Here is a 27,376-nt window from a genome sequence, read left to right on the forward strand (position 1 = left end):
TATCAACGGAATTTCACTGTGGATTTACGTTTTTCACACAGCCTACTGATGAACTAATGGTATCGCTGCACTGACACGATGTTGACCCCCTCAATCAGGAAAACAGGATTAATAATTTGTCTATATATTTCAACAACAAAAATATTGCCCGTGCTCTCATATTTCTGTTGTGCCAATCGCACTCTTTGAGAGTTTGTACAACATATATACTCTGGCTAGATCTGGAATGACCAGCCACTGACCTAGGGTTACCATATACGTCCCACCGAACTTCCGATTAATCGGGATTGTTTTGCACCGAAAACTATATCTTGTCCCAACGGGAAACTAAATTGTTCCGAAGCTCCCGAAGGTAAGTCTTTATATCGTTCAAAAATATCACTGTTTTTTCCCCGATAAACGTAAACTAAAAAATGGCCCACTAAAAGGCCAACTACATAAATTGGGTGAGTTCATTCTAAATATGTTATTCGTTTGTGGCTAAGGCATACGCTAATTATAACTACCTATGTCGTAGAAAAAAAAACTTCTGGTAAACATGAAAATGTTAGGAAATTCGTGTATAAAGCTGTAAGTTTGCCACTATTGGGTATGTAGCTCTCTTAAAAAAAAACCCAGTTTCTTCAAAGGGGAGACGGACATTGCAACCTGATCAGATCTAACATGACCCGGACACACGCTCTCGTGACCATAGCAACGAAAGCTCTGCGATTGCGCGAAAGCCTGAACATCTGATACAATGAAAACAATGACATTTTCGACCTATAGATGCACAAATAGGCTATACCGCGGTATTGTATTCGCCGAAGGAAATATGAATAACACAGATCAGATCAGTTTATTATCAATAATATGCTACGACGGATAGAGTGGAAGCAATAGTAGTATAACTGTAAACAATTTAAGGTCAAGCATTGTGATATACCGAACATGATGAGTAAAACAATGACAATAGCAGGCCAATATCAAACAATGGACATTGTTCTTCAGGAATACGCCACCGATGTTTTGAGACGTTTACTGCATGTATTTATGTTTGTTCCAGTTTGCCAATATACACAAAGTTCATCAGAGTCTCCGTGGATTAAAACAGTACAAGGGTAGACCTACTACTTGCACAGATCAGATGCATAGTAATAGTCTTGGCCTATACATCGTATGGTCATGCTGATACGTAGAGATATCTACATAGATAGCTATACGGGAAAAGATCGCGAATAATCTACGGAAACACAAATACTATTACGGTCTAACTGCACCAAGGTACGTGTATTCGATGTTGGTTAGTCTGATTCATGGCTTTTATCAGACAAGGCCTAGGCCTAATAGTTACCCATATAAGTTTAATGAAGGAATGTCTCATTATACATTTCGTTAATGACGAAAAATACAACCTTTAACGGTATAACGTTTTGTTCATAATAGGCCTATTTGTGTGGAAAGGAACAGTTGCGATATAATGCAAATACGGTATATGCAGACAGCCGCTATGGAAAGCTGCTAAGTCGGCAATGAGTATAACGTGGATCGCAAACTCGGTACTATACTATGATACGGTTAGATTCGTCCGTGCGGCATACACAAACGTTGCACTGAAAGCCAAAGCCACAGTGAATTAATCAGTTCATACATCATTATTGCGTTTATGCATGCTTATTTCTTCAATGACTCCCTTGTTACCTTTCGGGAAACATTTCATAATGTAGTTTTGATTGTTTCAACTGAGACACTTAACTGTGTAATTAATCACTCCATTAATGTTAGAGAATACTATGGAGGATGAGTGTCTCGTGAAACATACTCTCGCAAACTTCAAGCAAATTGCTTACATTTGGAGCGAATACTGATTTAACTTTTAATCTTGGACTAGTTAATATATGATAAAATTTCAATATGCCCTAACCTACGAGTATTAGTAACATATTAATACTATATATTTCTAACATACCGAGAATGTGTACGTACAATAGCACATACACAAGAACGAGAAACACAGGTATATATAGGCTAGTTCTGCTAAAACACGAAAACGGGCTAAATAAATAAGTAAACAACCTCCGTGTTGAATACCGACGACGTTCGCGTGATTGTCAACACTTCAATGTGTTTGTTGGTCCTATGCCGGACCTCTATATACATTGATACAACTCTGAAAAGTTGATAACATTATTCCTGTTTCTGATGTTTTGTGCAGAAATATCAAGTTTGCCTTTGGACAAAATGGAGAAGGGAGGAAACCTTACTACATGTAAGTATATATCTATATATATATCTATATATATATATATATATATATATATATATATAGGCCTATATATATGCCTATATATATACTATATATGCTATATGTCTATACTATATATCTACCATATACGTATATATACATTCGACGGGACGTGTCGTCTCCTCTATTTTTGCAATGTATTTTGCTCACCATCAATATTTCTAAATTTTCAATCACTTTCCACACACAATTCCTTCTTAAAAATCAACATAAATTCAAAACCAAACATACATTATACCCGTATTTCTCTTCTCCATTCAGTTAATGGTACCGGTTCGCCATCGGCCTACCCTGCAGACAAGAAGCTCTTCACCCCAGGACCATTGACCACGAGTGCTACTGTCAAGAGTGTCATGCTCCGAGATGTAGGTTCAAGATGTGAAGAGATGAAATCCAACACTAGCTGGATTAGACAGAAGCTGGTGGAGATTGCAGGTATATAGTATAGAGGCATATCAGAATATCTTGTCATTATTATCCTCATATATTATCCCGGTATATTATCCTCTAAATTAACTTATCTATATACAGGTATAGGCAGGGGCGGCGATCCTGGGGGGGATGGGGGGGATATATCCCCCCCATGAAAATGGGTGGAGGGGATGTAACACACCATATCCCCCCCACCAAATGCCAGGAATAAGAATATTTTCATGCCTTCATTTATGCATCATCGTGAATGTACGGCTCTTTTTAGCTTCATTTCTCGCCTATACCATAAACGCAGTGCGATCTTTTCAAATAAACCGTCTTTATAAAGCAAGAATAGTTGACTGTAGGCTTCATTGGCCCTATAACAACAAAATGTATTATTGCGCCCACGGTATTGATATAGTACATATATGCACCCTCATAGTATTCATATAGGCCCTATAGTAGGCCTACACACGTACATGTTCCCTCGAACAGCTGAGAATCTCATGTTACCAGGGTAATGCTTAATTAGGGGCGTCGGAGCGGTTCGCCGGACCAATATTCACGGCGCAAAAAAAAAAAAAGGAGAAAAAGTAGCACTAAGAAGAAAAAAAGGCAAAAAATAAAGAACCAAAATGAAAACATACTTCAAAATGTGTTTCAGAAGATTAATCGGGTACAAAAACAGACAAGGGAGAATGCACAGAAGAAAAGCTCGGGAAGCTCGGGAAGTGCCATTTCCTGCAATCTGGGAGGCATTTTTTCAAAATTTTCTCCATTACGCTACGCGCCAACCAATGGTGGCGCGTAGCGTAGTTTGACCTTCCAAACGTCCCCCACCCCCCCGATGATTATGGTAGATGGCCACACTCTGATCTTCCGTACCAATCCCAAATAGCTTCCTACGCCCCTGTTAATACACGTACGTTTCACCTGGATGCCCTAGCAATCGGTACCTAGGAATGTAACTATGTGTAATTGTGTATTGCATGTGTATAGGCCTATAATAGCCTGCATGAGGCCATTTTCTTCATCGAATAATATAAAGAGCTCTCGAACATTCTAACGTAGCGCCTGAAACAAGATTGACAGGGGCAATTTTCCCAAAATAACACCCGAAATTAAAAAAAAAGTATTTTGGATCCTGATTATGAGATATTTCGGACATGAAATCCCTATTTTAAAGTTGGGTATATGCCGCTTGGAAACCTCGGCAAGTGCCGTTTCCGGCCATCTAGAGGGTCTGTAAATCCCAAAATTTTCTTGTACGCTTCGCGCCAACTCATGGTGGCGCTACGCTTAGATAGTCAACAAGGTCATATCCCCCCCACTCGGAAGTACGGATCGCCGCCCATGGGTATAGGGTCTGTTTCAAAATACAGTGGCATACATAGAAAACGTTATCCGAATATGCACTACTATTCATGTACCGATATTGTTTACAGTTCGGGAGACGAGGAGAATGGTAATGGGGTATCAACGTTACCCACCCCCCCACCCTCGGGGAACCTAGAATGATCCTGGGAGTGCCGTATGCCCCGTGAATTCGAGAAACGTCATCGATATACCCCACAAAAATGTCGACATTAAATCGTAGAAATATTACTCATTCGCCCATGACGAATTTCTCTTACGTGTCATCATAACGTGATTGGAATATGTAGAAAAGTAAGAAAACACAGTATATGCGACCCTCGAATCCCCGGACTCTCCTCCCCCTCCTCTTTACATTACCCTTAACATGCTGGGGTATGAACTATAGACGTTATGTCCAGTAGTTCAACATAGTTCAACATTGTTCAGCATGTACATTGCTTTAATAGGAGTGTCATCTGACAAATATACTTGTGTGCCACTGCAGGGAAGTGGATCTTACACAGTGGAAGCTGTACTAAATACCACTTCAAAGAAAGATAATGCCAGAGTAAGTATTGTAATAGGATGAAAAAAATTCATTTGAATTATTCCGACACAAACCGATACATATAAAGTTATATTTCGGCATATGGTGGAGGATGTTTGGGGGGGGGGGGGGTGGTGGAGTTACTGAGAGTTTGAGTTTGAATTTCAAAATGAAATGTTTGACAGTCGATGAATTTACGGTAAAGTTGAGATGTAAATTAAATCGTTGTCATACGGAGTCTCATGCAAGAATATGTTGCCGCTATCCCCATTCACCCGAATATATTTCCCCCTATTATAATCGGTTGCTAACCATATACAGTTTATACTTACAAAGAAGCAATTAAAGACATAGTCGTTCGAAAAAGAAAACAAAAAGCTTGATACTTATATGACGTGTTACATCATATAAGTATCTTGGGGTAGTGCTGAATGATCACCTGGCATGGGGAGATCATATTGATATATTGGTTAAAAAGTTGAATTCTAGATTGTACTGCCTCCGTAAGATGTCGAATTTTGATGTTCGTCATGACATCCTTGAAATGTTTTTTCATTGTACCATTAGCGGGGTTTGGCGTTATTGCTTGATTTGCTGGGGTGGGAATGTCAACAAACATGAAAATGATCGTATTAACAGCAACATTAAGAAAGCGGAGAGAGTAATCGGGGAACCATTGCCTTCCATTGACTCGGTTTACCACAGCCTTCTCGAGTCCAAACTGGACGCGGTATGGAAGGACCATACCCCACCCCCTCTATGAGCTACTTCATAGAAGTCAGATGTCCAGAGGCAGTGGCAGGTTGAGACTTCCGTGTCTCAAACCCAATAGATACAGAGATTCTTTCACCCCGTGCAATTAAGCTTTTCAATGAGGTTTTGTTACGCTGACTCTCATATATTGACGTTTTCTTATTATTCTTACTGTCTTATTGTACAATATACACATCTATTTTTGTAACATTTTCATTGTTTTATGAGCGAGTGCCTGAATTTCCCTTTGGGATCAATAAAGTTTTACTTACTTACTTGAGACTACCATACAGGTAGGTATAGAGCGTATGGTAGCGTACATATATGTAGGAAGGGCAACTTCATTACTGTATTGTTAGAACGTATACGACTCTACTACTACTAAGTGAAATTAAAACAAATTTAAGCTAAATACTATTTCGCTTAAGTAGAATGCTGTTTCACTTTAAGCTTATTAAAAAACAATGCCACTTACGTGCATTAATTATTTAGCTGAAGTGAAGTTAAAATGGACTTTATATGCTGTAGATACAAACTACTGCTGCATTTGCAACTTTCCGACAATGTTGAAGAATGGTGTATATGTTTCGGTTGCACCGCAAATATACATGCTATATATTGAATTACTGTACAACAGGATTTGTTGTGTAATAGTCTGTCTGTCAGTGGGGCTGACGGAGGGGGTGGGGGAGGGGGAGACGGTGTACACACCACACCCCATGGATCCAAACATGCCATTGACCATTTGTACGTTACGGGTACCCATGGAACAAACATATAAAACCAGTCGCGACGGTCATGCAAAACTAACTCGATATAAAGCAATGAAAGACACTAAATTCAAAGTTAAAGGGACACTAAAGTTTGGCATCGCAGTGCTGTTGTGTGGACAATGGGATAATGCATATACAGATGGTGAAAAGTGCTTTGAGTATGCCGGATGTTTAGTGTGATCATATATTCACTTCTGCGGGCAAGCACAATCAACCAGCTTCTTTATAGCGAATTAACTCTAAAACAGAAAAAAAAGAGTTTTAAAGTGACCATAATTTCTATATATTTTTGATTTTAAGGTCCTGATCATCGTTAATGGGAGGTATGGCCGTAGGATGATGTCGATGTGTGAGTATATGGGGGTGGAAGTACACCCCCTCTTTATCGATGAGACGGAAGCTGTAACAGGGGAGATGGTGAGGATATTCCTTCAAAAGGACAAAAACTGGACCAGTGTAGCTATAGTCCACTCTGAGACTTCGTCAGGTACCGTGAACAATGTAGAAGAGGTCGGGCAATTAGTGAAAAAGGAATGCCCGGGTAAGTATATTCTCGAATACCTTCCCGCCCCCCTCCTCAATATATAACTTGTCAAAGTGGCGAGGAAACAAACACCCTTTTGTAAATTATGATAAATCAAACCATGGGTTGGCAACAATTATAAGCTTCAAGTAAATTAAAAACAACACATTCTTCTGATGTTGTTGTTCTTTGTTTTTGCTATACGGTATAGTTGATGTTATCTTACGTAATTTAACTACTGAATTATCGGTTATATATATGTACTCCTTCTTTTCTTTGTCTATTCATGTATAGGTACATTCTACATAGTAGACGCTATGAGCAGTTTCGGTGCTATACCGTTAGATATGGAGTCCGGCCAAATTGATTTTGTAGTTAGCTCTGCCAATAAATGTCTTGAAGGTGTTCCTGGGTTTGGTTACACTATCTGCAGAAAAGATATCTTACTACAATGTAAAGGTAAGCATAACTCCAACAGTCACTGTAAATAAGTTTTTCATTTCTTTCTTGTTTTATTTCTCATCCACTTATGCATGTGAAGCCATTTATTCTTTTCCATTTCGCATTTCCGTCCACATTTCTTTTTCTTCTTATACTTTTGGGGTCTGGCGCCACCATTTTCCATGTATACATTTTTTTAAAAAATTTTTTGTCAACGTTGTTGTCATATGAACTTTGTAAGCATATTTGTACTCTACATACCTCACACGAGTGAGGTGCACAGAGATTGAATAAACTTGAAAACTTGAAACACGTAATAGCATAAAGACATCGTCTGGGTTGCTATAGGAACAGGGATTCTCAACAGACGGTCTGCGGGTCATATCTTTATGGATTTGAAAATTCATTCTTTTAGAGCAACTTTCCAATTGTATGAAAAAAAAGTATTTATTGTTAAAGACAAAAAGAAAATTATTCGTGAAATGAAGCTCTAACGTTTTTTTTTCTTTTCGAATTTGAAATTATCGATACAAAAGTAAGTACGACAGAGCTTAGGCTTTATTTTGTATCCGTTCCGGAGTTGATTTAACAATCGGCCGTATATTATCCTTATAACGTGTAAACTCTGCACCACCTCCTCTGAACAAAACTATGGAGACACTCTAATCGACCTTGCAAAATTGTGATGGGGACCGCAGATTGCAAAGTCGGCAGTGACTATAATGCGGATCGCAAAGTCGGTAATTACTATTACGGTTATAGATTCGTCCAATACGGCAGTATACAGAAACGTTGTACTCAACGCCGAAGCCAAAGTGAATTAATCAGGTCACACATCCAGAGTCGATGATGCTATGTTCTTCAGTATTCCCCAATAAACATTTCATATAGTTTTGATTATATCTTCTTATTTTGTGTAAATATAGGTAGAGCAACTAGTCTTTGCCTAGATCTTGTGGATCAATACGTGAGACTCGAAGAAACAGGTCATTTCAGGTTCACACAACCAACGCACTGCCTTTTGGCGTTTAGGCAGGCAATTGAAGAATTCTTAAAAGAGGGAGGAGTTAATGGAAGAGCCAAAAGGTAAAACTGAATATGGACGATAACACACTATTCAACTGTTATGGGTTTAGTGTGATAAACTATATTAATATTCAACTTGTCACCAACTTAGAGCATTGTCCAAAAATAAATAAATAAATAAATGATTTTTTTAAATATTTTTTTTTAAATTAGGCATACTGGAAATCGTTGACTAGTTTTTGTGAATCTCTATTTTTAACGGTGACACGTTTCTTCCGAACTATAGGAATAACTTTTTCGTTAGACTTTTTTACCGGTCATAAGAGATCTTCAATCATATGAAGTCACCGAAATAGTTATGTCAAATATCAATATAGATTGCCGAATTGGTTCGGCGGATTCCGAGTCTTGTACAATATTCGTAAACATGCGAATTCGCCGCTGTTCTTTGCTCATTGCTCATTTTCACAATAGATATTAGGAAACACGAAGATTTCAAAACGGGGACTGGTGGCATTAATTTGCCATGCCTTTATGTTTACATATTAAAATCAATCTGTGTCGTCCATTTTGATAGGTATAAGGAGCTTCACCGTATACTTTGTGATGGGATGGAACAGCTCGGTTTCAAGAGATATATTCCTGGAAAATGTCAAGGCTACATCATAACTACTTTCATGAGTCCACAACATGAAAACTGGAGTTTTGAAACTTTTAATAACAGACTGTTAGCATTAGGTGAGTAATAAGAAAAAAAATCAAAAGTAGTAAAGTGCTGAGTGAAAGTAAAGTTAACATTAAATCTGTTGTCAGATATTTAGTTTCCATGATATTCTACGCTCCTACCCCCTCCTCCCCCGCAACTACCCCCACGGCCTATGTCATATAAAGAATAAAATTGAAAAGAGTATGTATCAAGAAATAAAACAGAGATATGAAAATATGAAGGATCCTTTTAGAAACAACATTTTGTCTCTTGGTTGGTCCTTATGTTCTGCTCATTCCTGTTTTTTTTTGGGGGGGAGGGGAGGGGCGGGGAGTGCATTTTTTGTCGTTTTTTTTGAAACCAAGTCTTAAAAGTATATGAAGGGCATCATTGTTGTTGTTGTTGTAAATACCGGTGGATTCTAGATAACTTAATGTATTCAGTTGAAACTTAAGAAACATTTCTCCCTTAAACGTATACTCCATCTGATTATATACCTTCTTTCTTCAACTTTTCTTCATCTGTATAGGTCAGTCTATCTATCCCGGAAGTACCACCAAAATTAAAAACACTTTTCGGATTGGTAGCATTGGACGGCTTTTCCCAGACGATATGTCTCACCTTATAGACTGCATAAAGAAAGTATTGTCTGAAATGGACATACCTGTTCCTGTATCATAGCCTATCTATATATATATATATATATATATATATATATATATATATACATTGGTATTTTGGTTTACTTCATAGCATGATAGCTGGGACTTAGGTTTACCTCGGGGATATGTTTACCTGACACCAGGTAAACCTAAGTCTAGGGTCTTCTTGTTCAATCAATTTCACTTCCTTTGAGGAATGATTATTTCGAGTTAAGAGATTACCTCATAAACTTTTCAATTCCGAAGTTACAAAAAAAAAATCGTTCATTTAAAGGGTAAAATTTCCCCTCAAAAGTGGAGGTAATTCTGAAGGGTATATAACAGAATTACGTACATGGTATATATGTTGATCCCAACTTTACACCTCGATTTTGACCAAATGCGGCTATATATAGTTCCGAAACTTACAGGTTCCTCTAATTACACTGAAATCTTCGCGTTTGTACTTTTTCTTCCATTAATTTGGGATATTTAAGAAAATAAGAGTTTCTATTTTAACTGGCAAATTTATACGTAACGAAACAACGCCCCCATCAATAAGCAGTTCTTTCTGTGTTCGGTACAAGGCAGTCGATCGGATCGTATCGTTGCTATCCCAATAGCCTACATTCAACGTTACTTTATGTGGGCCTAGCCAGGTAGTCTACAAAGGAAAGTGCCGCAGGTTACCGTAAACGTTGTCCATTTGAAGTTGGCTTTTGGAAATTTGGTGGAGTATATGCATTGTAAGTAAATTCCTTATAAGTGTTCCGGATATATTAATAACATTTAGAGTAAATACCTTCATGCTGAACACAAATAAAGTAAGGCCATGGTTAGAGTTAGAGTAGACTAGCTTAGGCCTAACGTTAGTCCTAAATTAGACCTATCAGTATTACTGGCTATGGTAAACCACAGCTGCCTGCTACTGCCTTTGCTGATACTCGGAATATAAAATGTGATAAATTAATTAAAGTATGGACTTGTAACAGACTGGTCAACCTACACATGTTGCAGCCTGGTGATCTTCCAGATCTTTTAAAGTAAAGGCTTAATAATTGACGCACCTCCAAATATTACTACTACTATACTAGCCTACTATTACTGTAGCTAGTACTAGCAACGATACAGCAGGCAACCATAACTTTTTGCAGCCAAGCAGAGTTAAATATTTCATGAGTTTGAATCCATTTCAGGTATATGCTGATCAAATTGTGTTTTTGCATGTTTTTGGACATTTGGAAATCGTACTCCCTAAAAATAACCAAAATTACCTCAATATAATACCACTAATCTCTGGGACCTGACCTTTCTGAGGTTAGAGGCTCAGAGCATAGCAAACAGCATCCAAAGATAATGGATGTTTACTTAGGCCTTCACTACAGTAAGCTAATCGACAGATGTGTCAATTTAGGGGTATGAAAGAACTTGCATTCGTGCGATGCAATTATGAACCATTTCACGAAATATAAATCTTTGGGTATGTCTCAATCTCTCTGCCATAAAATAAGGCAGTCAGAAAGTCACAACTCCACAAAAACAGATACACAAGCAAACGGAACACTACCGTAAAAGAAAGGGCCTGATAGATTCCATATTCCATAAACGAGTTACAAAAGTAAAAAATGTGAAAACGTTTGCCGTCTCGGTACAATATTCATCCCCACAATATTCTCTGTACGTGTTAGTGTGCATCACTTAGCCCTGTGCGTACAGTAGTAGTGGTGTGTCATTGGTTCTGATTCAGAGAACTAAGTCACACAGGGCCTCAGTGTAGCAGTGTACAACATTTTTTTGAATCATGAGTTTTTTTCCCCTGCACCTATGGGATGAATTGTTATGAAATAGTGATACCATCTCTTTGATGTTACCGATACACTCCATCGAGACACCTTACAGGCCTCTTATGTATTTATCTAGGTCATGGATTCAGTTTTCCCACGAGAAGTTTTTAACTATCTTATTGAATCTTGGTACAGGGCCTTTTCCCAAAATAGATTCCATTATGTCTGTGGAACATTCGAGAAGGTTCTCTCACGTGGTATGGAAGTTTCCATAGAAAGGGGATGGACTTCCAAACTCCCAACCAATCAGGGCAGATCAGTGCCAGCGCACTTATTTTTATATCGTTAAGTTAATACTGGATGGTCAGGTTATTGGCTGTCTACTGATTATGCGCAGAGGGATTTTATGGAAGTAAGGTTTAAAAGGAAAAGGAGGTCGAAAGTTTATCACTTGATCAGCAAATTTATCACTCCGCCGAAAGTTCATCACTCCTAATTGTTTAATTGACGGAGTCAAGTCAAGTCAAATCATTGTAATTTAATTTTATTTGTAAAGAGAATCGACAGAGAAGAAATTATACCGAATCATTAATCAAATCCTATCTCGTCAAATTGTTTTTCTGTGAACTCATTGTTTTCTTCCGTTCGAGACATCTCCTGAAGAAGCATAAAAACGGCATCAAGATATCCCAGTACCTTTCTATCGCGAGTCCCGATATAGTTTTACTATCGGAGGAGCCGGGCTCGTCACAATATTACATGGTGGAGATCGGTTGCTTTCTTCAGGAACAAAACGGTAACGGAACTTTTCACAACTTTCGTTCGTTACGATCAATAACGAACAGGTGATTTTTTTTTTGGCCCGAAGACCTAACGAGGAACACAACGTATGTTCACGACCTAGCCTAACTGAAACACTCTACGAGGGAAGACGGCCTATACTAGCCTAAGTCTGTACACCGGAACCACTGATCTGTACACTAACGTTAATCAACCCAGCATGCAGTTCGCGTTTGAACATTCGCGCAACTAGTAGTTAGTCATACTACAGCTCTAAACATCAGAACTGAACATTTTCGCGATCTAAGTCTGGACTTCTACCCGATGTTAACGGCGAACGAATCTGAAGTTCTTACGAGATGTAGGCCTACCTGCTACTACCTGCTGCCACTACTACTACTACTAACCGAGGGACTTCAATCATCGTTTGCAGTTCCACTACCAGTTCTTAGTTAAACTTAAGGGTGAGTGAAATCATGCCAATTTGTATCCCAACCCCTAATTGAGATCAGAGTGTACCGATAAGTTATTTTAATCGTGTCCATGTATTGCATATTTGTTATTTGTATTTAATTGCGGTCGATAGTGTGTTCAATTAAGTATAGGCTCATGTTGTATACTCATAACTAGCCTACTTGTATTCGGCATTATGTCCGTCAGTAAACAGGAAACTTCTACCTCTGTTAATATTATGCAGAAACATAGGCCCACTGATTTTTTGCCATCACGATTTCAGGGCGATGTAATTGATGCAGATTTAGCCGAAGCTCATTATTTGGGATTTGAAGATTATTTAGAGGTGCATAAATTGCCGTCCCAAACCACCCCTGAGGCTGTAGCGGAAGAATTTAATGAAATATGTCGCATATTTAAGCGAACACTTAAAGGCCAAGCCAGACTCTGGATTGAAAACAAAAATTTTTCAACTATTGCTGATCTTCGAAAGCAATTCCTTGCTCGTTTCAGTCCAGGCACCTCTTCCTATGCTAAATCACAGGCATTTCATGCATTAAGCTATACGCCAGGTGATACAGCTCAAGCTCATTTGGCCAAAATTTCAAAAGCTGCAGCACAATTAAGTTATGGCGAGGACCAAATTAGAGATAAATTGATCTCGACCCTGCCTTTGCAATGCCGCTCAGCAGTGTTAATGTCTGCATCACCAAAAGCAACAATTGCAGATTTGGTCATGAAAGTACAATGCTATTTTGACTTGCATATAGAAAGTAAACCCACAGCTTCTTCCGAACTATTTATGGCAATGCACGACAAAGCGTCTTCTGCTCAGACTCCTACTATTTCTGCATCTTCTGAGATACACGAGTTGTGTACCAAAATTCAGGAATTAGAAACCAAGTTTGATCAGTCACGTAGGTCAGAATCGCAAGACAATCCAAAAGATATGAGGCAAAGGTATAGTTCTCGTGATTCTCGTGGTCCTAGGACAGGTCAGAATAATGACAGGAGAAGGTTACCATATTTTAATCCTTCAATCACATGTCATTACTGCCAAAATCGAGGTCATTTTGCACAATATTGCCAAATTCGCCTAAGCCATGAAGTGGAGGCTAAGGTAAACAAAGTACCAACACAGAATTTTCATTAGGGAGCACTTATGATTGCACTCATCATACAGTGACTCCAGACAAAGTACCAAGTAAAGGAAGATCGAAACGTAAAGCAAATAATATTTGGAAGAATAGTAATATTCCTAGTTCTAAATATACAGGTAACGACCGTAATGTGGATATTCAACTGGACACGCGTAATTTTGTAAGAGGTACTTTACATGATGGTAAAGGAATTTCATTGTTGTTTGATAGTGGAGCGACACGCTCTATCATTTCTTCTTCTACAGTGCAAAATTCAAAGTATTTATCCTCTATACAACCTGTCTCAGTTGATGTAGTAAACTTAAAGTTGGGTAATGGTCAGTTTATTCATGCGTATAGCACGATAACATTTCAGGTCAAAATTCAAGGTCATGAATTTCAGCTTTCTGCTTTAATTGCTGCAAACCTGACAGGTATTGACTTAATATTAGGTAGTCAAACTCTGAAGGAATTGAATGGTTCTTTGGACTTTACCACAAACTGTTTTAGAATTAAACAAGCTAAAGTTTTCCTTAGGCCAGTGCAGAGATTTGTTATTTACCCAGGTCAGCAAAGATACATTACTGTACAGGGACGTCTTCCACTATATGCACGAAATTCAGATGTGGTTATTAAACCGTTTCCTCTGATATCTCGTATGTGTCCTTCACGAATGTTAGTGAAAATGCATAAAGGTAGAACAAAGATTCTACTAAGGAATATGGGTAATCGGAAATTTTTTCTGAATCCTTCTCGCACAGTGGCTCATTTAGATTTAGCAGATATCATTACGGTCACAGAAGACATACCTACTGATTCTCTAGATTTTCTCAATGTCATGAGAGACATCGAAAAACCGTCTCTTTTTCGAACCAATTCAGACTCCAAAGAGAATCGTGATGCAATTACACGATATAATTTACATCGTTATCCACATTTGACAGCCGATGATCCCCTGGTTTCCAAATCCGAACAGGAAATCATGAGAGATAACATTAATTTGGAACAAAGTATTCTGAATACTTCAGAAACAGAGAGCATATATGAATTTCTAGACTCACATAGAGATGCATTTTCTCTTTATGGTGAATTATCTCACTGTCCAAATTATGAGGCTGATATTACGCTTACTAATGATGAGCCATTTTACATACGTCCCTATAGACTTTCAGATGAGGACAAAGTCATTGTCGCCAGTGAGCTTGACAAATTAGTGCGATTAGGAATCTTAGCGGTAGGACATCAGTCTTATACCTCACCGGTTTTCCTCATTCCAAAGAAGGGAACAAAAGACAAAAGGGTTGTCACAGATTTTCGCTACTTGAACAGTAGGATAAAACGTCTCAATCACCCATTTCCATTACTGAATGAGACTATCTGTACCATAGGGTACTCTGGAGCCAAAATTCTGGGTGTTCTTGACTTAAAGTCTGCATTCTTCTGTCTGCCACTTAGTGTTCATGCACAACAATATACAGGTATTGCTTCATTTCATGGAGGAAAGCATTATTATTATAAACGCTTACCACAGGGATTGAATTTATCTCCAGCGATCTTTCAGTCGCAAATTAATGATATTTTGGCAACGATCCCAAATTCAAGTAAGTTCTGTATTGCTCATCATGACGATATTATTGTGTACAGTGCAGACAAACGATCTCACAAACAACACCTACAGGCAATTTTTAAGGTTTTAATGGACAACGGATTGAAAATCTCTCCGAAAAAGTGTAGCATTTTTCAAAATTCAGTCCGATATATGGGACATTTGCTCTCAATAACCCCAGAAGGTGAGGCTTGTATCCAACCTTTACATGATAGATGTGCAGCAATTAGGAACACACCGAAACCACACAATGTTAAATCAGTAAGACGATTTGTAGTTGCAGTTAATTATGTGGCTTCATTTTTCCCAAATATTCAAGCACTATTGAGACCATTACATCATTTGAGTCGTAAGAGAAAGGTATTTAAATGGACAGAGGAACATCAGTGTGCATTTCAAAGTATTAAAGAGTTGTTGTGTAATCCACCTATATTGCATATGCCACAGAAATATGGTCGTTTTGTATTATATAGCGACACATCACGAATAGCAACAGGATCGTACCTGACACAAAGAGTTAATGGCAAAGAGAATATTATTGCATATTACTCTAAGATATTACCACCAGCATGTCAGAGGTATAGTGTAACTGAATTAGAAATGATGGGTCTATTTATTAATGTGACAGCATTCAAACATTTATTGCAAAATGTAGAATTTGAGGCATATGTTGATCACTCGGCCATTGTTGAATTGTTTAAGTCAAAACAAGAACCAGCAACTTCACGCTTACGTAAACTTCTGTTCAAGTTGTCAGAATATACATTTCAGGTTGGTTATAAGAAAGGCTCAGAATTGGTTTTGGCAGATTATTTGTCTAGAGCACCACAGGAATTTCACTCTGAAATAGATCAGGTTGCTCAAGAGGTCAGTTCTTATGAGGATTTTTCAACTCCACCTAAGGAGACATTTAATCCAATCATGACAAGGTCAATGGCAAGGTCAATGGGAGTCAAAGTTCCAGATTTATTTCCGAATAAAGTCACTAAGGAGTCCAAGCAGGATTCCCCAGCCAAAGTATCAACAAATAGAGTTGATAGGACATCCATTCCTAAGGCAACACATTCTAATGATCATGCTACACAGAGACTACAATCTGAGTCACAAAAGACGACTACACCAGATGTTTCTAATGACAAGAGAGATACATATATTCAAAGGCCTACTATTACTATGCCGAGTGAAAATAGACATACATATAGTCCTGATGTATTAGTTGTGCCAAATTTTACTAGTGTTTCTCAACCTTCAGAGCCAAGATTAGTGGATCAGAATAGACATAGAGTGCCAGAGGTAGTCAGAGAACCACCACCAGAATTATTTTCTCAGCCAAAGCCAGTCATAACAAACATTGATCATTTGGTTACAGGGCACATTCCAAAACAAAAGGAATTGAATAAAGTCATGAAGGCAATTCAAGGAAAGCTGATCAAAAACTATGATCTGCCATTTGATGTAAAAGAGTTACAAATTCAACAACAAACTTGTCCCTACTACAAACCAATTTATGATTTTCTTGCACATGACATTTTTCCAAGTAATGTTAAGCATGCTAGAACTGTTCGTTCTCAAGCAGAGGATTATTTGTTATGTAATAGTTTGTTATTCAGGATATTTTTGCATGAGACTAATGATGCTAAGATGACTCTTCAGTTAGTCGTACCTGAGACTATGGTAGAACAAATAATATCTCGATATCATGATGACTTGTTAAGTAATCATCAGGGTGTAATGCGTACATATTTGACTATTAGACAGCATTTCTATCTGCGCAATATGTTTCAACGCATCAGTAATTATATTCAGGCATGTCTCCGTTGTCAAGAATTCCGTAAGAAACCGGACAAATTGAGACAATATCATGCTCGCATTCCTGATTCTTATCGTCCTTTTGACAGACTTAGTCTGGATTTCAAGACTATGCCCATAACGGCTACAGGATTTAAACATTTGATGGTTGTTTGTGATGAGATCACTAGATTTGTTGTATGTGTTTCTCTTAAGACTCTTGATGCTGAAACAATATGTGAAGCATTATTGCAGAGGGTAGTCACAACCTTTGGTCCACCGTCTTGTATCATAAGTGATGCGGCAGCTTCTCTTACAGGAAAATTAGTGGAGCTCTTAAGTAAAGCTTTAGGCATTGAACAAAAGTTCATCAGTGTAAGCAATCATGGAAGTTTACAGGTTGAAAGACACATTCAGACTCTTTCAAATTTCCTAAAAGTGAACTTAAATCAGTTTGGTACGGATTGGGTACGATTTGTCCCAACATCAGCCTATGCATATAACACATTTTCCTCTCCTCAGTTGGGTAGCTATAGCCCATTTGAACTTGCATTTGGACGTAAGCCACCAAATCTTACAAATTTATCATTCAATCCAATGGCAGGATTATCACAATCTCATGGAGAATATGCTGCATTGTTAAAGAAACGATTTGATCATTTGTCAAGGGTAATGTTAGTCTTACAAAAGAAGCAACAAGATGCTCAGAATGTTAAGATAAGTGCAAAACTGGACAAAGGTGCAATTTATTCAACGGGTCAATTAGTTTATCTATATAAGCCAACGTCTTCCTCCTTGACTGCGAACTCTCGCAAAATTGCTGCAGAATGGTGTGGACCATTAGTGATCCATCAAGTTTTGGATAGGACTCATTATTTGTTGGCCACTCTCAAAGGAGAAATTCTTAGTGATGTATTCAATTATAACAGGCTTAAACCATGTTTTGTAAGAGCATCTTCTGAAACTAAGAATATCACCAACATTCAGAAATTGCGAAATGTCTTGAAAACAAAGGGTTCATCAAGTGAAAAGGTTGCACGAATGCGAAATGTTTTGAGTAGTAACACTTCTAATGCAGAAAATGTTAATGTCATGCAAGATGCACATATTGAGTTTCATGATGAGTTTGGTAACATTTTGCCAGGGGTAACTTCAGATCACATCATGTGTCTTATGACCACTAAGCCAATGAATGTTGCATCCTTTCTAGAGAATAGAGCACATAATGAAGGATTAGCAATTCCATATCCTTCCATGAAAGATAGCATATTAAGGCAAAAGAAAGTTTTTGCAAATGCTCCACAAGGAGACATGAAAGTCCAACGTGCTCGATACAAATTGGGTGAATTACAGGTTCTGGTCACCTATCAGACACCATGTTTTCCAACAGGCTTTAAGAGTCATGATTTTTGGTGGAATGTAGGAAAATATTCCAACACAGAGGAAATAATGAATTTTCTCCATGAAAAGGGATTGAACATTACAGGCAATCCAGGCAGAATGTTGCAAACATTATATGGTTAGTATGTACAGTATAACTGCATATTGCTTTAAGTTCTGATGAACAGGTGTTTTACCCACGATTGTATGAATGGAATGCGTCATGGCAATTACCTGCATACCTATTAAGTGGAAGTCATTGTACTGTATGGTGTAACAATATAAGCTTTATTGTTAAAAACATCACCAAGTGACCTAGTTTCATCTTTTATAACAAATGTGTAATGAGTATACCTTATTTCTCCTTATGAATTCGTTCAAACGTTTACCCGGCAATTAGAACATATCCGGAATATTAGCAACATGGGTTTTCATATATTGAGAAATATTTTAAGGATATTTACATTGCATCATTTATGTTATATATTGAAGGCTATTCAGAGACAGCATTGAAGATGTGCAACTTTTGCTTACAGCAACAGTTATCGAAGCAAATGAAAGTATAGATGTTTTGAGGAAGTTATGTATATATTTTCTTTTCCTCAATTATTCATGCAAAAGTAAATTTCATCATGATATTTGAAAGAACAAGATGTTAAGTATTATGTAAATTTGAAGAAAGATTTGTTGATGTCATAGTCTATGGGGTCTCTTTTATGGTATCGAATATCTAGTACTTTGGTACTTTACTAGAATCATTTCGGAGTGCATACCTAGGGTCACCATGCTATCGAGTCACATATTGTTGATTTTCTTGAAGTGAATGTATATGATTTACAAGGTTTCAAAGCAGTTTTGAGACTATGCCTTCATTAAAGAGGAGGTACTTTGTAAATAAGTTTGTAATATTTTAAGGTTCTTTTTCTAGTGTACGAATTTTTTATGGAACGCTGAGGTGTTCAGTTCAGTTAAAAGATAACTAAGTCTAGTTTTCTCTGATCTCTCCCCAATCACGGCATGATTTCACTTTTGATATAAATGTATTATTGATGTATGAAATGCATAAATGTATTTTGTTAGAGATACTGCATATTTTGCTGTGTCATGTAACTTTAAGATATCTTAATGATATTTTTTTTTTTTAGATTACGTCATATGATGTCATCAATATTGAAGAGGTACACTTCAATTTCAATTTTCATGGAGATAGTGTCAATGTATATACCGTATGATCATTTTCAAGTTGTTAACCTTTGAGATACGTGAAGACCGTTTATTGAAGTCGATGAATATTAATGAATGTGCTTACAGTACTCTACCTTCTTGAGATAATGATAAGTTAAAGCAGTATGATGTTAAAATTTTGGAGTATCCAAAAATTTTAAAAGATTGAGGGGGATGTTATGAAATAGTGATACCATCTCTTTGATGTTACCGATACACTCCATCGAGACACCTTACAGGCCTCTTATGTATTTATCTAGGTCATGGATTCAGTTTTCCCACGAGAAGTTTTTAACTATCTTATTGAATCTTGGTACAGGGCCTTTTCCCAAAATAGATTCCATTATGTCTGTGGAACATTCGAGAAGGTTCTCTCACGTGGTATGGAAGTTTCCATAGAAAGGGGATGGACTTCCAAACTCCCAACCAATCAGGGCAGATCAGTGCCAGCGCACTTATTTTTATATCGTTAAGTTAATACTGGATGGTCAGGTTATTGGCTGTCTACTGATTATGCGCAGAGGGATTTTATGGAAGTAAGGTTTAAAAGGAAAAGGAGGTCGAAAGTTTATCACTTGATCAGCAAATTTATCACTCCGCCGAAAGTTCATCACTCCTAATTGTTTAATTGACGGAGTCAAGTCAAGTCAAATCATTGTAATTTTATTTTATTTGTAAAGAGAATCGACAGAGAAGAAATTATACCGAATCATTAATCAAATCCTATCTCGTCAAATTGTTTTTCTGTGAACTCATTGTTTTCTTCCGTTCGAGACATCTCCTGAAGAAGCATAAAAACGGCATCAAGATATCCCAGTACCTTTCTATCGCGAGTCCCGATATAGTTTTACTATCGGAGGAGCCGGGCTCGTCACAATATTACAGAATCATGGCTGAAGGTAAACAACTGAGTATGCATTTTAGAATAACAAGGCAATCATGGCTAAGTAATTTAGACATTTTGATATTAACGTTATGATGGGGGTAGTGTTAATAGTGCTGAAGTAATAGCTTGATCAAAAGTATTCCAAAAAGTCCCACAATGCCATCACAGGGTGAACTACAGTCACTTGAGCACTTAGGGGTTTTTGCGAAGAGAGCAAATTCCTTGTCCAAAATTGCTAGGTTTGATCCAGTTGTATGGAGTCCCATAACAAACAAACACAGTCTGTGATATATCAATGGAAAAGTGTAAAGATTCAATGTAACATATTTGAAAGGATTAGAGTATATACAGTATGTTGAAAAACCACCAGCCATGCATTTTAAGGAAATACACAGTACCTCATTGAACCTTGCATTGTGTTCACACTAATGAGTTATGAAATTTTTATCAGTGTCTTCATCATTAAAAGCTACTAATTAGGTTAATCAATGGTCTCACATATTAGTGCAATCACAGAGGCTAAATTTCAATCAGGTTAAAATGCCAAGGGAATCCAGAACTACTTCATAAAAAAAACAAATTCATGGCTCCTAAAAAATCATTCATGATAAAAACCAGCATACATACAGTATGTGCAACTAAAGTAGTTTCATATTGGGTATCATGTCCAAATAAAAGCTCTTGATTATATTCAGTTTTCATACTTTTAAAAATGACCATCTGTGTGTAGTAATTTGGTGTTAGTAAGTAACATGAAAATGCACAAGACTAATGTTCAACAGGCACTAGATAGTTCTCATGTCCGTGGCACAAACCAGGGAGTTGTTCCATTACAACTCCCTGCACGAACAGGCTATTATGATCAGAGTTATTATGGAACAGTAACAACTCCCTTGTATGATGTTAGCACTGTACTGTGTGACAAAATACTTAAATGCATACATGTGGTAACATGTTGCTATGATCTGATACTAGCTGGTTGGGTGTATAAATAAATCACCATTATGCAAACTGCACTGCACATGGTTTCCATTATGTAATAAGTTTTATTTTATGAATTTGCCAATCTGACATATATGCTACTGTATATGTGTAGGCTGCATGTACAACTTATTGTATCTTAATAATATACAGCAAAAAACTATTGAGAACTGTGATAAACAACATTTTCAAAGTGACAGTTGGGGATCTAAAAAGACCACTGAAAGCCTTCTGTAGCGATATAACATGATACTAAACATTATATATCTCTGCAAGCTAATGTACCCTGGCTTGAGATGTATGGTTTAAATAAGGTTTTCAAAAGTTTGCCCAGTTGACCTAACCACTGGCCTAGACATACCAATAAATAGATCTATCTATGCTTCAAATTGAGTTTTCACAATTTGACCAGTTTTACCTAAATTACCTTTGACCTTCACCAAAAACAGTAGGCTTCTTGTACTTGTGATGCATCTATGTACATACTGTACCAACTATGAGATCTGTCCAATAAAGCTTACTGTCATGAGAAACTGTGTTTACAAGCTAGGATCACAAACACAGTACTCCCACCAATGCACACGCACACATACTGTATGCCATTGTGAGTGGAAAGTTTCAACATCGTTGAAACCACACATTAAAAATGAACTCAGTCATAATGCCAAAGTCTGTGTACACGAGTAGTCCTGAGCTTAAACCCCAAATGATACGTTGAGGGACTAAATGTACCGGTATACATAGTCTATGGTGCATGCAATTTTTAAGTAAATGAACTGCATGCGGGATGAGGCATTGAACCATGCATGAATACTCAGTCAATCTCTTGAAGTGATTGCATGCTAAATTCCTGGGTACAACTTACATACCAAGTGATAGGTCAATATTCAAACTTAGTAGTGTGGCATTTTTCTCAATTGTTGCATATGCGGTTTCCATGAAAAAAGTGATAGCTAAATTAACTAAACTGACATGAATATTGGACAACATGTACACTAAGTATTGACATCAAATAGGGAACTGCACTGTCAAGACTTCCACTTGCAATTTATGAAACAATTATCTGGACTTATTTATGTTCATTCTCTTGTCAGAAAAGATGGCTTAAATTTGGCACAATTTGAGGAATGCATGAGTGCAGAATGAGAACACCACAGCAGATATGCTCCACTTTATTGCAAGAAGTACAGGGCTGCAATTTCAAGGTCGACACAGGATATCAAAGTACTGTAACTTTGAGCTGCTGGTTCATGCTGACCATGGGATGCAGCGAGAAATGGCTTATATGGAAATAAGGAGCTCCCACAAGCATATATTGCAAACATCCCCAGTTGTCTTTAATATTCAGTAAGTACAGTATTGACTGTGAGATATATTTTAAATCCCTATGACCTAAAGTTAGTTTTCTAAAGTCTTCCCTTTAATATCCTCTAAGTCTGATCAACACACACTATACATAATATAAATTTACTGTACTAAGTTTCAACACGAACAAAGATGATGAAAATTTGCTGTTTATTTTCAAAAACGGTAAACGATCTAAGGCAACGGCTAACAAAGTAATGTAAGAAAGACTTTCCACTTCCCACCAAGTCCACTGCCAAACCTTTTGTTTTACTTTGCTACTTCCACCATCATAGAATGTTATCAGAATTGAAATGACTTTATGTGTAGTCTTTGAAAACCAAATGTACTGTAAATCTGCCATCTGACAGGCTGGAATGAATTGTAGGTAGGATTGTGAAGCAAACACTTGAGGTGTTAACACACCATCACATTTTAACCTTGATTATGATGTGTTTATTTGTACCTTTTGCAACAATGTCAATATCAAAATGTGAGGCTTTTAAAAAATATTTACATGGAATGTACTTCAGTGAAACTTAGACATATGATTGAAATGTTGTTTTGGTTTGTTGTAGGTTAACAAGACCTGGTGGAATTTCTCCACAAGAGAAGGAAGTACTGTCATCAATAAAATCTGCAGACTGAAGAATATTTTTACTGAAGATCAAAATTTTCAATGAAAGGAAAGGCTTTCGATTAAAATTGGACAAACAACTTCTGTAGATACAATGGGGACTAGATTTATATGTCATTGCTTGGAGCCAGGTACGGTGCATTCTATGAGTTTGAATTTTTCTTTTTAGTTTCTGGACAGGTATATGACATGCATACAAATTAAAATTTGTTAATGAATTTTCTTCCTTCACAGCATCATAAAATTCATTATTAATAATCCATTTATACAAATTCTTATGTTGCTGTATTTGAGAATAATTTTCGTTAGTAAAACAAAGATTTTAATCATATTCATTGCATTAACTATTATTCATGTAACTCCCTTACTTCACTGTATGAAATAAAACATTGTTTCACCAATCCATTATTCCAGTTGTTATACTGCTGGGAGGGGAGACACCAAGGTCTTTTAATACTTCAGTTACCCTATTAATGCTAACTAGATGCTCAATAATGCTTCCCACAATGGGGATGTTGGGTCTAGCAAACCTTAAGTCTAGTGGACCCTCAATGTAATGGGCATCCTCCCCCCCCCCCCCCCACATGTTGGTACTGCATGTGGTATACTTTTGTTAGTGAAACTAAGAGTTTCATCCTAGTCATTACATTGAGGGATGCTCTTTATATAACTCCCTTACTTCACTGCAGCATATTGGTAATCAACTATTCTAGCTGTAATGTTGCTAGTACTGTATTTGAGAATCCTTTTGTTAGTGAAACAAAGAGTTTAATGCTATCCATTACATTTAGGAGTACTCTCTAAGTCTCTACCTTCACAACATCATATCATAAATTATTAACAATCCATTATCTCTTTATATTTATTACAGAGCTGTAGTCGAGTCCAATTAGCCAGAGTCCGATCCAAGTCCGAATCCATCTGGTCTGAGCCAAATCCAAGACCCCTCAAGTCCGAGCCGACTCCAGATACCAAAGATCACTTTTGGTAAAAATTCTTGAACTGTTATGATAATTATGCACCCAGGAGGAAATTTACCTCATGCTATAATTTTTTTTCGGACCAAATAAGTGGCAGCAAGCTTTTCCTGGTTCATAAATGTTCAGCCCGGGCGCTCAACTTTCAAACCATGCAGGGAGAGGCAAAGTCATATTCAAACCACGACCACCGCCAGGTTAAAACGTGACTGTGAGAACCCTGCTCTACTAAAAGTGATATTCTAGTTACATTTAGGATTGCTCATTAAGACTTTCAAATCATCATCATTGTCATGGTTGCTACTTTTTCTGATGTCATCATCATTTGTGAATTATTGTTATTGTTGCCATGTTACATTGCCAGTATCAATTTTGCTTATTGTTCTCTCAAAATTGCAGAGTAGAAGGAAGAAATGTTAGCTAATAGTTATTATACCATATGTTCTTGGTCTCTAAATTGTTTACGCTGAGGTCAGTATGAACAAAGTGTTTATAATAGTTTTTCTTTCTGTTAAAGTATTTTCTGAATCATTTCATTAATTTTATATTTATACTGGAATTTTCAGTAGGTGTTGGCTTCATTGAGGGTCAAAGGCTACTCAAGGTCAGTAGAGTAACATAGAGCATCTAACTCAACAAGGAAAAGTTGGTAGTCATATGTAGTGCATATAGGTTTCTGACATTGAGTACTAGTCTATAAATTTGTACAGTATAGCAGAAGCCCATGTGAGATAACTAGATATCTGAAACTGAAAGCCCTGTTAACATGATAGTTCAATATTGGAATGATGAATGGAAGTTTGTATGCAGGTGTATCATGTGCCGAGTTTACGCTAATGCTTTTAGCCAAGTCAAAGGTTAATTGAGGCCAATATAGGTAAAATCTGAAAACCGTCATGATCCCATACTATCTAGTATCTGACTAGTAGCTGCTTTAATAGCTGAATCTTAGGGCAATTAATATATTTATCAGAACAAGTAATGTACCTCAAAAGACTTCTTAAGCTCTTTTGAGCCCCATTCAATATTGCAGTGTATTAACTTCATCATTCTTTAACAAATTTACTCCAAATTGCTAGCTTTATGTTCTGGCAATGAACCTTTGTCATATCATGTTGCATGAGTGCTGTAACTGGTTTACAAGCTTGCAAAAGTCTTAAAAGGAGGATAGGGTGTTGGGATGAATAGTTCAAAATAATATTAACAAAATTGTACCATAATTTGCTTTTTTTTTTCCCCACATGTTGCTACTGCTTGAATAAGACTAGTTGATAGGACTTTTTGTGAGCTCCACCTTTGACAACAAGGTACAGTAGACTTCAACTGCATCTTGTTGGCAACATCCTAGGAAAGTTTCAATAAACACAGATGTTTCTATAAAATGAGGAATCTGATGAACATTCCAATACTGCGAGTCTTTATTGGACATTTCAGCAGGAGGCAATAACCAATTCTGCCATCATTACATACTGTAGGTCCTTCATAAAATGCCACTTAAAGAACTGTATTACTTTCTTGGGAAGGTGAATTTTATTGTCAAATACAACATCTTTCAAATATTTAGTTTCCCAACCTGTCCAACTCCCCCCCCCCACCCCCACCCCTCCCTTTATCCCGAGTAGTTTACAGAAACTGGGACAGAACATTTTTTTGTGGGAAACAAGGTTAAATAATGTTGTTTGAGGTATTGAGCATTTATCTATATGTCCCTTTCGAATCTAGATAGGAGGAAGTAGCAAACAATGCAAGGAAAACATGAAGTTCAAATGGATGCTTTAATTGCTTTTACCCAAAACATTGCTATATTCATTGATAAATATAATCCACTTAAAATTCAGTACCGTTACACAACATGCAAAAGAGATATGATATTGATGTACTTTCTGAATTTAGACCATTGCAGGTGAACAAGTTTAACATTGGTTTTTAATTTGACTGTATGTAGAAAACACCTGTTACATAATGAACCTCAGATACAATGTCGTGTAAATACATATTACTGCTAGGAGCTGTTTAACAAACAGTAAAAGAAAAATTTATTACTTGAATATCAAGAGATTCGCAGAACTCTACTCCTTCAACAATATTTACAGTGGTTCAGACTTCAAAGCAGTGCAAGGGCAACAACTGCCTATCTCTTTAAGAAATTTCCAAATGCTTTCATTTCTTGCATTTGCATATGTTCAAAAGAAAAATGACAAATTAAAAGATGTGTTTTCAACATGTTATTACATCTCTCCCCTCCCCCCCCTCTCCCCATTTAAAAAGTATTGCATGTACAGCAGTAACCCTTTTTGTACATGTGCAATATATGGGGCAGAGCCTTATTCATGACTTGACCAAGCCCTTTATCCATTTGAATAGCACAAGTTATGTCAGTGGTATTCACATCAATGCCTCATAGAAAATGTGTCTCATGGTAAATTTTCTAGCTGATAGCATGAATGTGAATGAGCTGAAGTTGTAGAAGTTGCTCTGTTTATATATTTCTGAAAGTAACATTAAATTTCATATTGATTTTTAATGAAAATTTTTGCATTTATCAGTAATAAACAGAAAGAAGACATAATGATTTCTGCTATAGTGTCTTATCTCTGCCTCTTATGTTAAAATTGTGTTCATTGGTTGATCCTTGTACTTCGAACATATTGCTCCCTAACTCAGCAAACCCATATTCGATCTGAAGATGCTAATTCAGACAGCTTACTGTTATGACTTGCCTGGTGAGAAATAGGGTTTTCCTTTGATGCAAAATTCCAGTTATCGCTATTGTTGACAAACATGACTAGCTTTGGTTGAAGTATGAATTTCATTCATTATTCTTAACTTTCGCTGTAGGTTAGGGTAACATAGATGTACAGGTTTGGGAGATTTGTTTAACCCATCTCCCTGTCGTCTAATATGAGATTAATGTGGCACCTCATTGCCAACTG

At 37.1% G+C, this 27,376-nt stretch overlaps 1 protein-coding gene across 2 annotated transcripts; it reads left to right on the forward strand.

Moving 5' to 3' along the window:
* Positions 1–837: 837 nt before the first annotated feature.
* Positions 838–9,556, forward strand: LOC139970860 (2-aminoethylphosphonate--pyruvate transaminase-like). 2 transcript variants are annotated; one of them, XM_071976903.1, is made up of 9 exons: positions 838–1,263; positions 2,195–2,248; positions 2,546–2,719; positions 4,522–4,622; positions 6,428–6,668; positions 6,945–7,109; positions 8,018–8,177; positions 8,695–8,855; positions 9,353–9,556. In XM_071976903.1, exons 2-9 carry the CDS (start codon positions 2,221–2,223, stop codon positions 9,502–9,504), a joined length of 1,182 nt encoding a protein of 393 aa, XP_071833004.1. In that variant the 5' UTR covers positions 838–1,263; positions 2,195–2,220; the 3' UTR covers positions 9,505–9,556. The 2 variants fall into 2 exon arrangements, with proteins under 2 accessions (XP_071833004.1, XP_071833005.1); XM_071976904.1 differs by lacking the exon at positions 2,195–2,248 and having other exon boundaries at positions 839–1,263.
* Positions 9,557–27,376: the final 17,820 nt, after the last annotated feature.

The sequence above is a fragment of the Apostichopus japonicus genome, chromosome 8 (assembly GCF_037975245.1).
Source record: "Apostichopus japonicus isolate 1M-3 chromosome 8, ASM3797524v1, whole genome shotgun sequence".
In the NCBI taxonomy this organism is placed as follows: Eukaryota; Metazoa; Echinodermata; class Holothuroidea; order Aspidochirotida; family Stichopodidae; genus Apostichopus; species Apostichopus japonicus.

Excerpts from the sequence above, each read along its gene's own strand:
- LOC139970860 (XM_071976903.1), top strand. The coding sequence starts at position 2,221 with ATGGAGAAGGGAGGAAACCTTACTACAT. Across the intron at positions 2,720-4,521 it reads GAAGCTGGTGGAGATTGCAG|GAGTGTCATCTGACAAATAT; the intron begins GTATATAGTATA and ends TTGCTTTAATAG. Across the intron at positions 7,110-8,017 it reads TATCTTACTACAATGTAAAG|GTAGAGCAACTAGTCTTTGC; the intron begins GTAAGCATAACT and ends GTGTAAATATAG.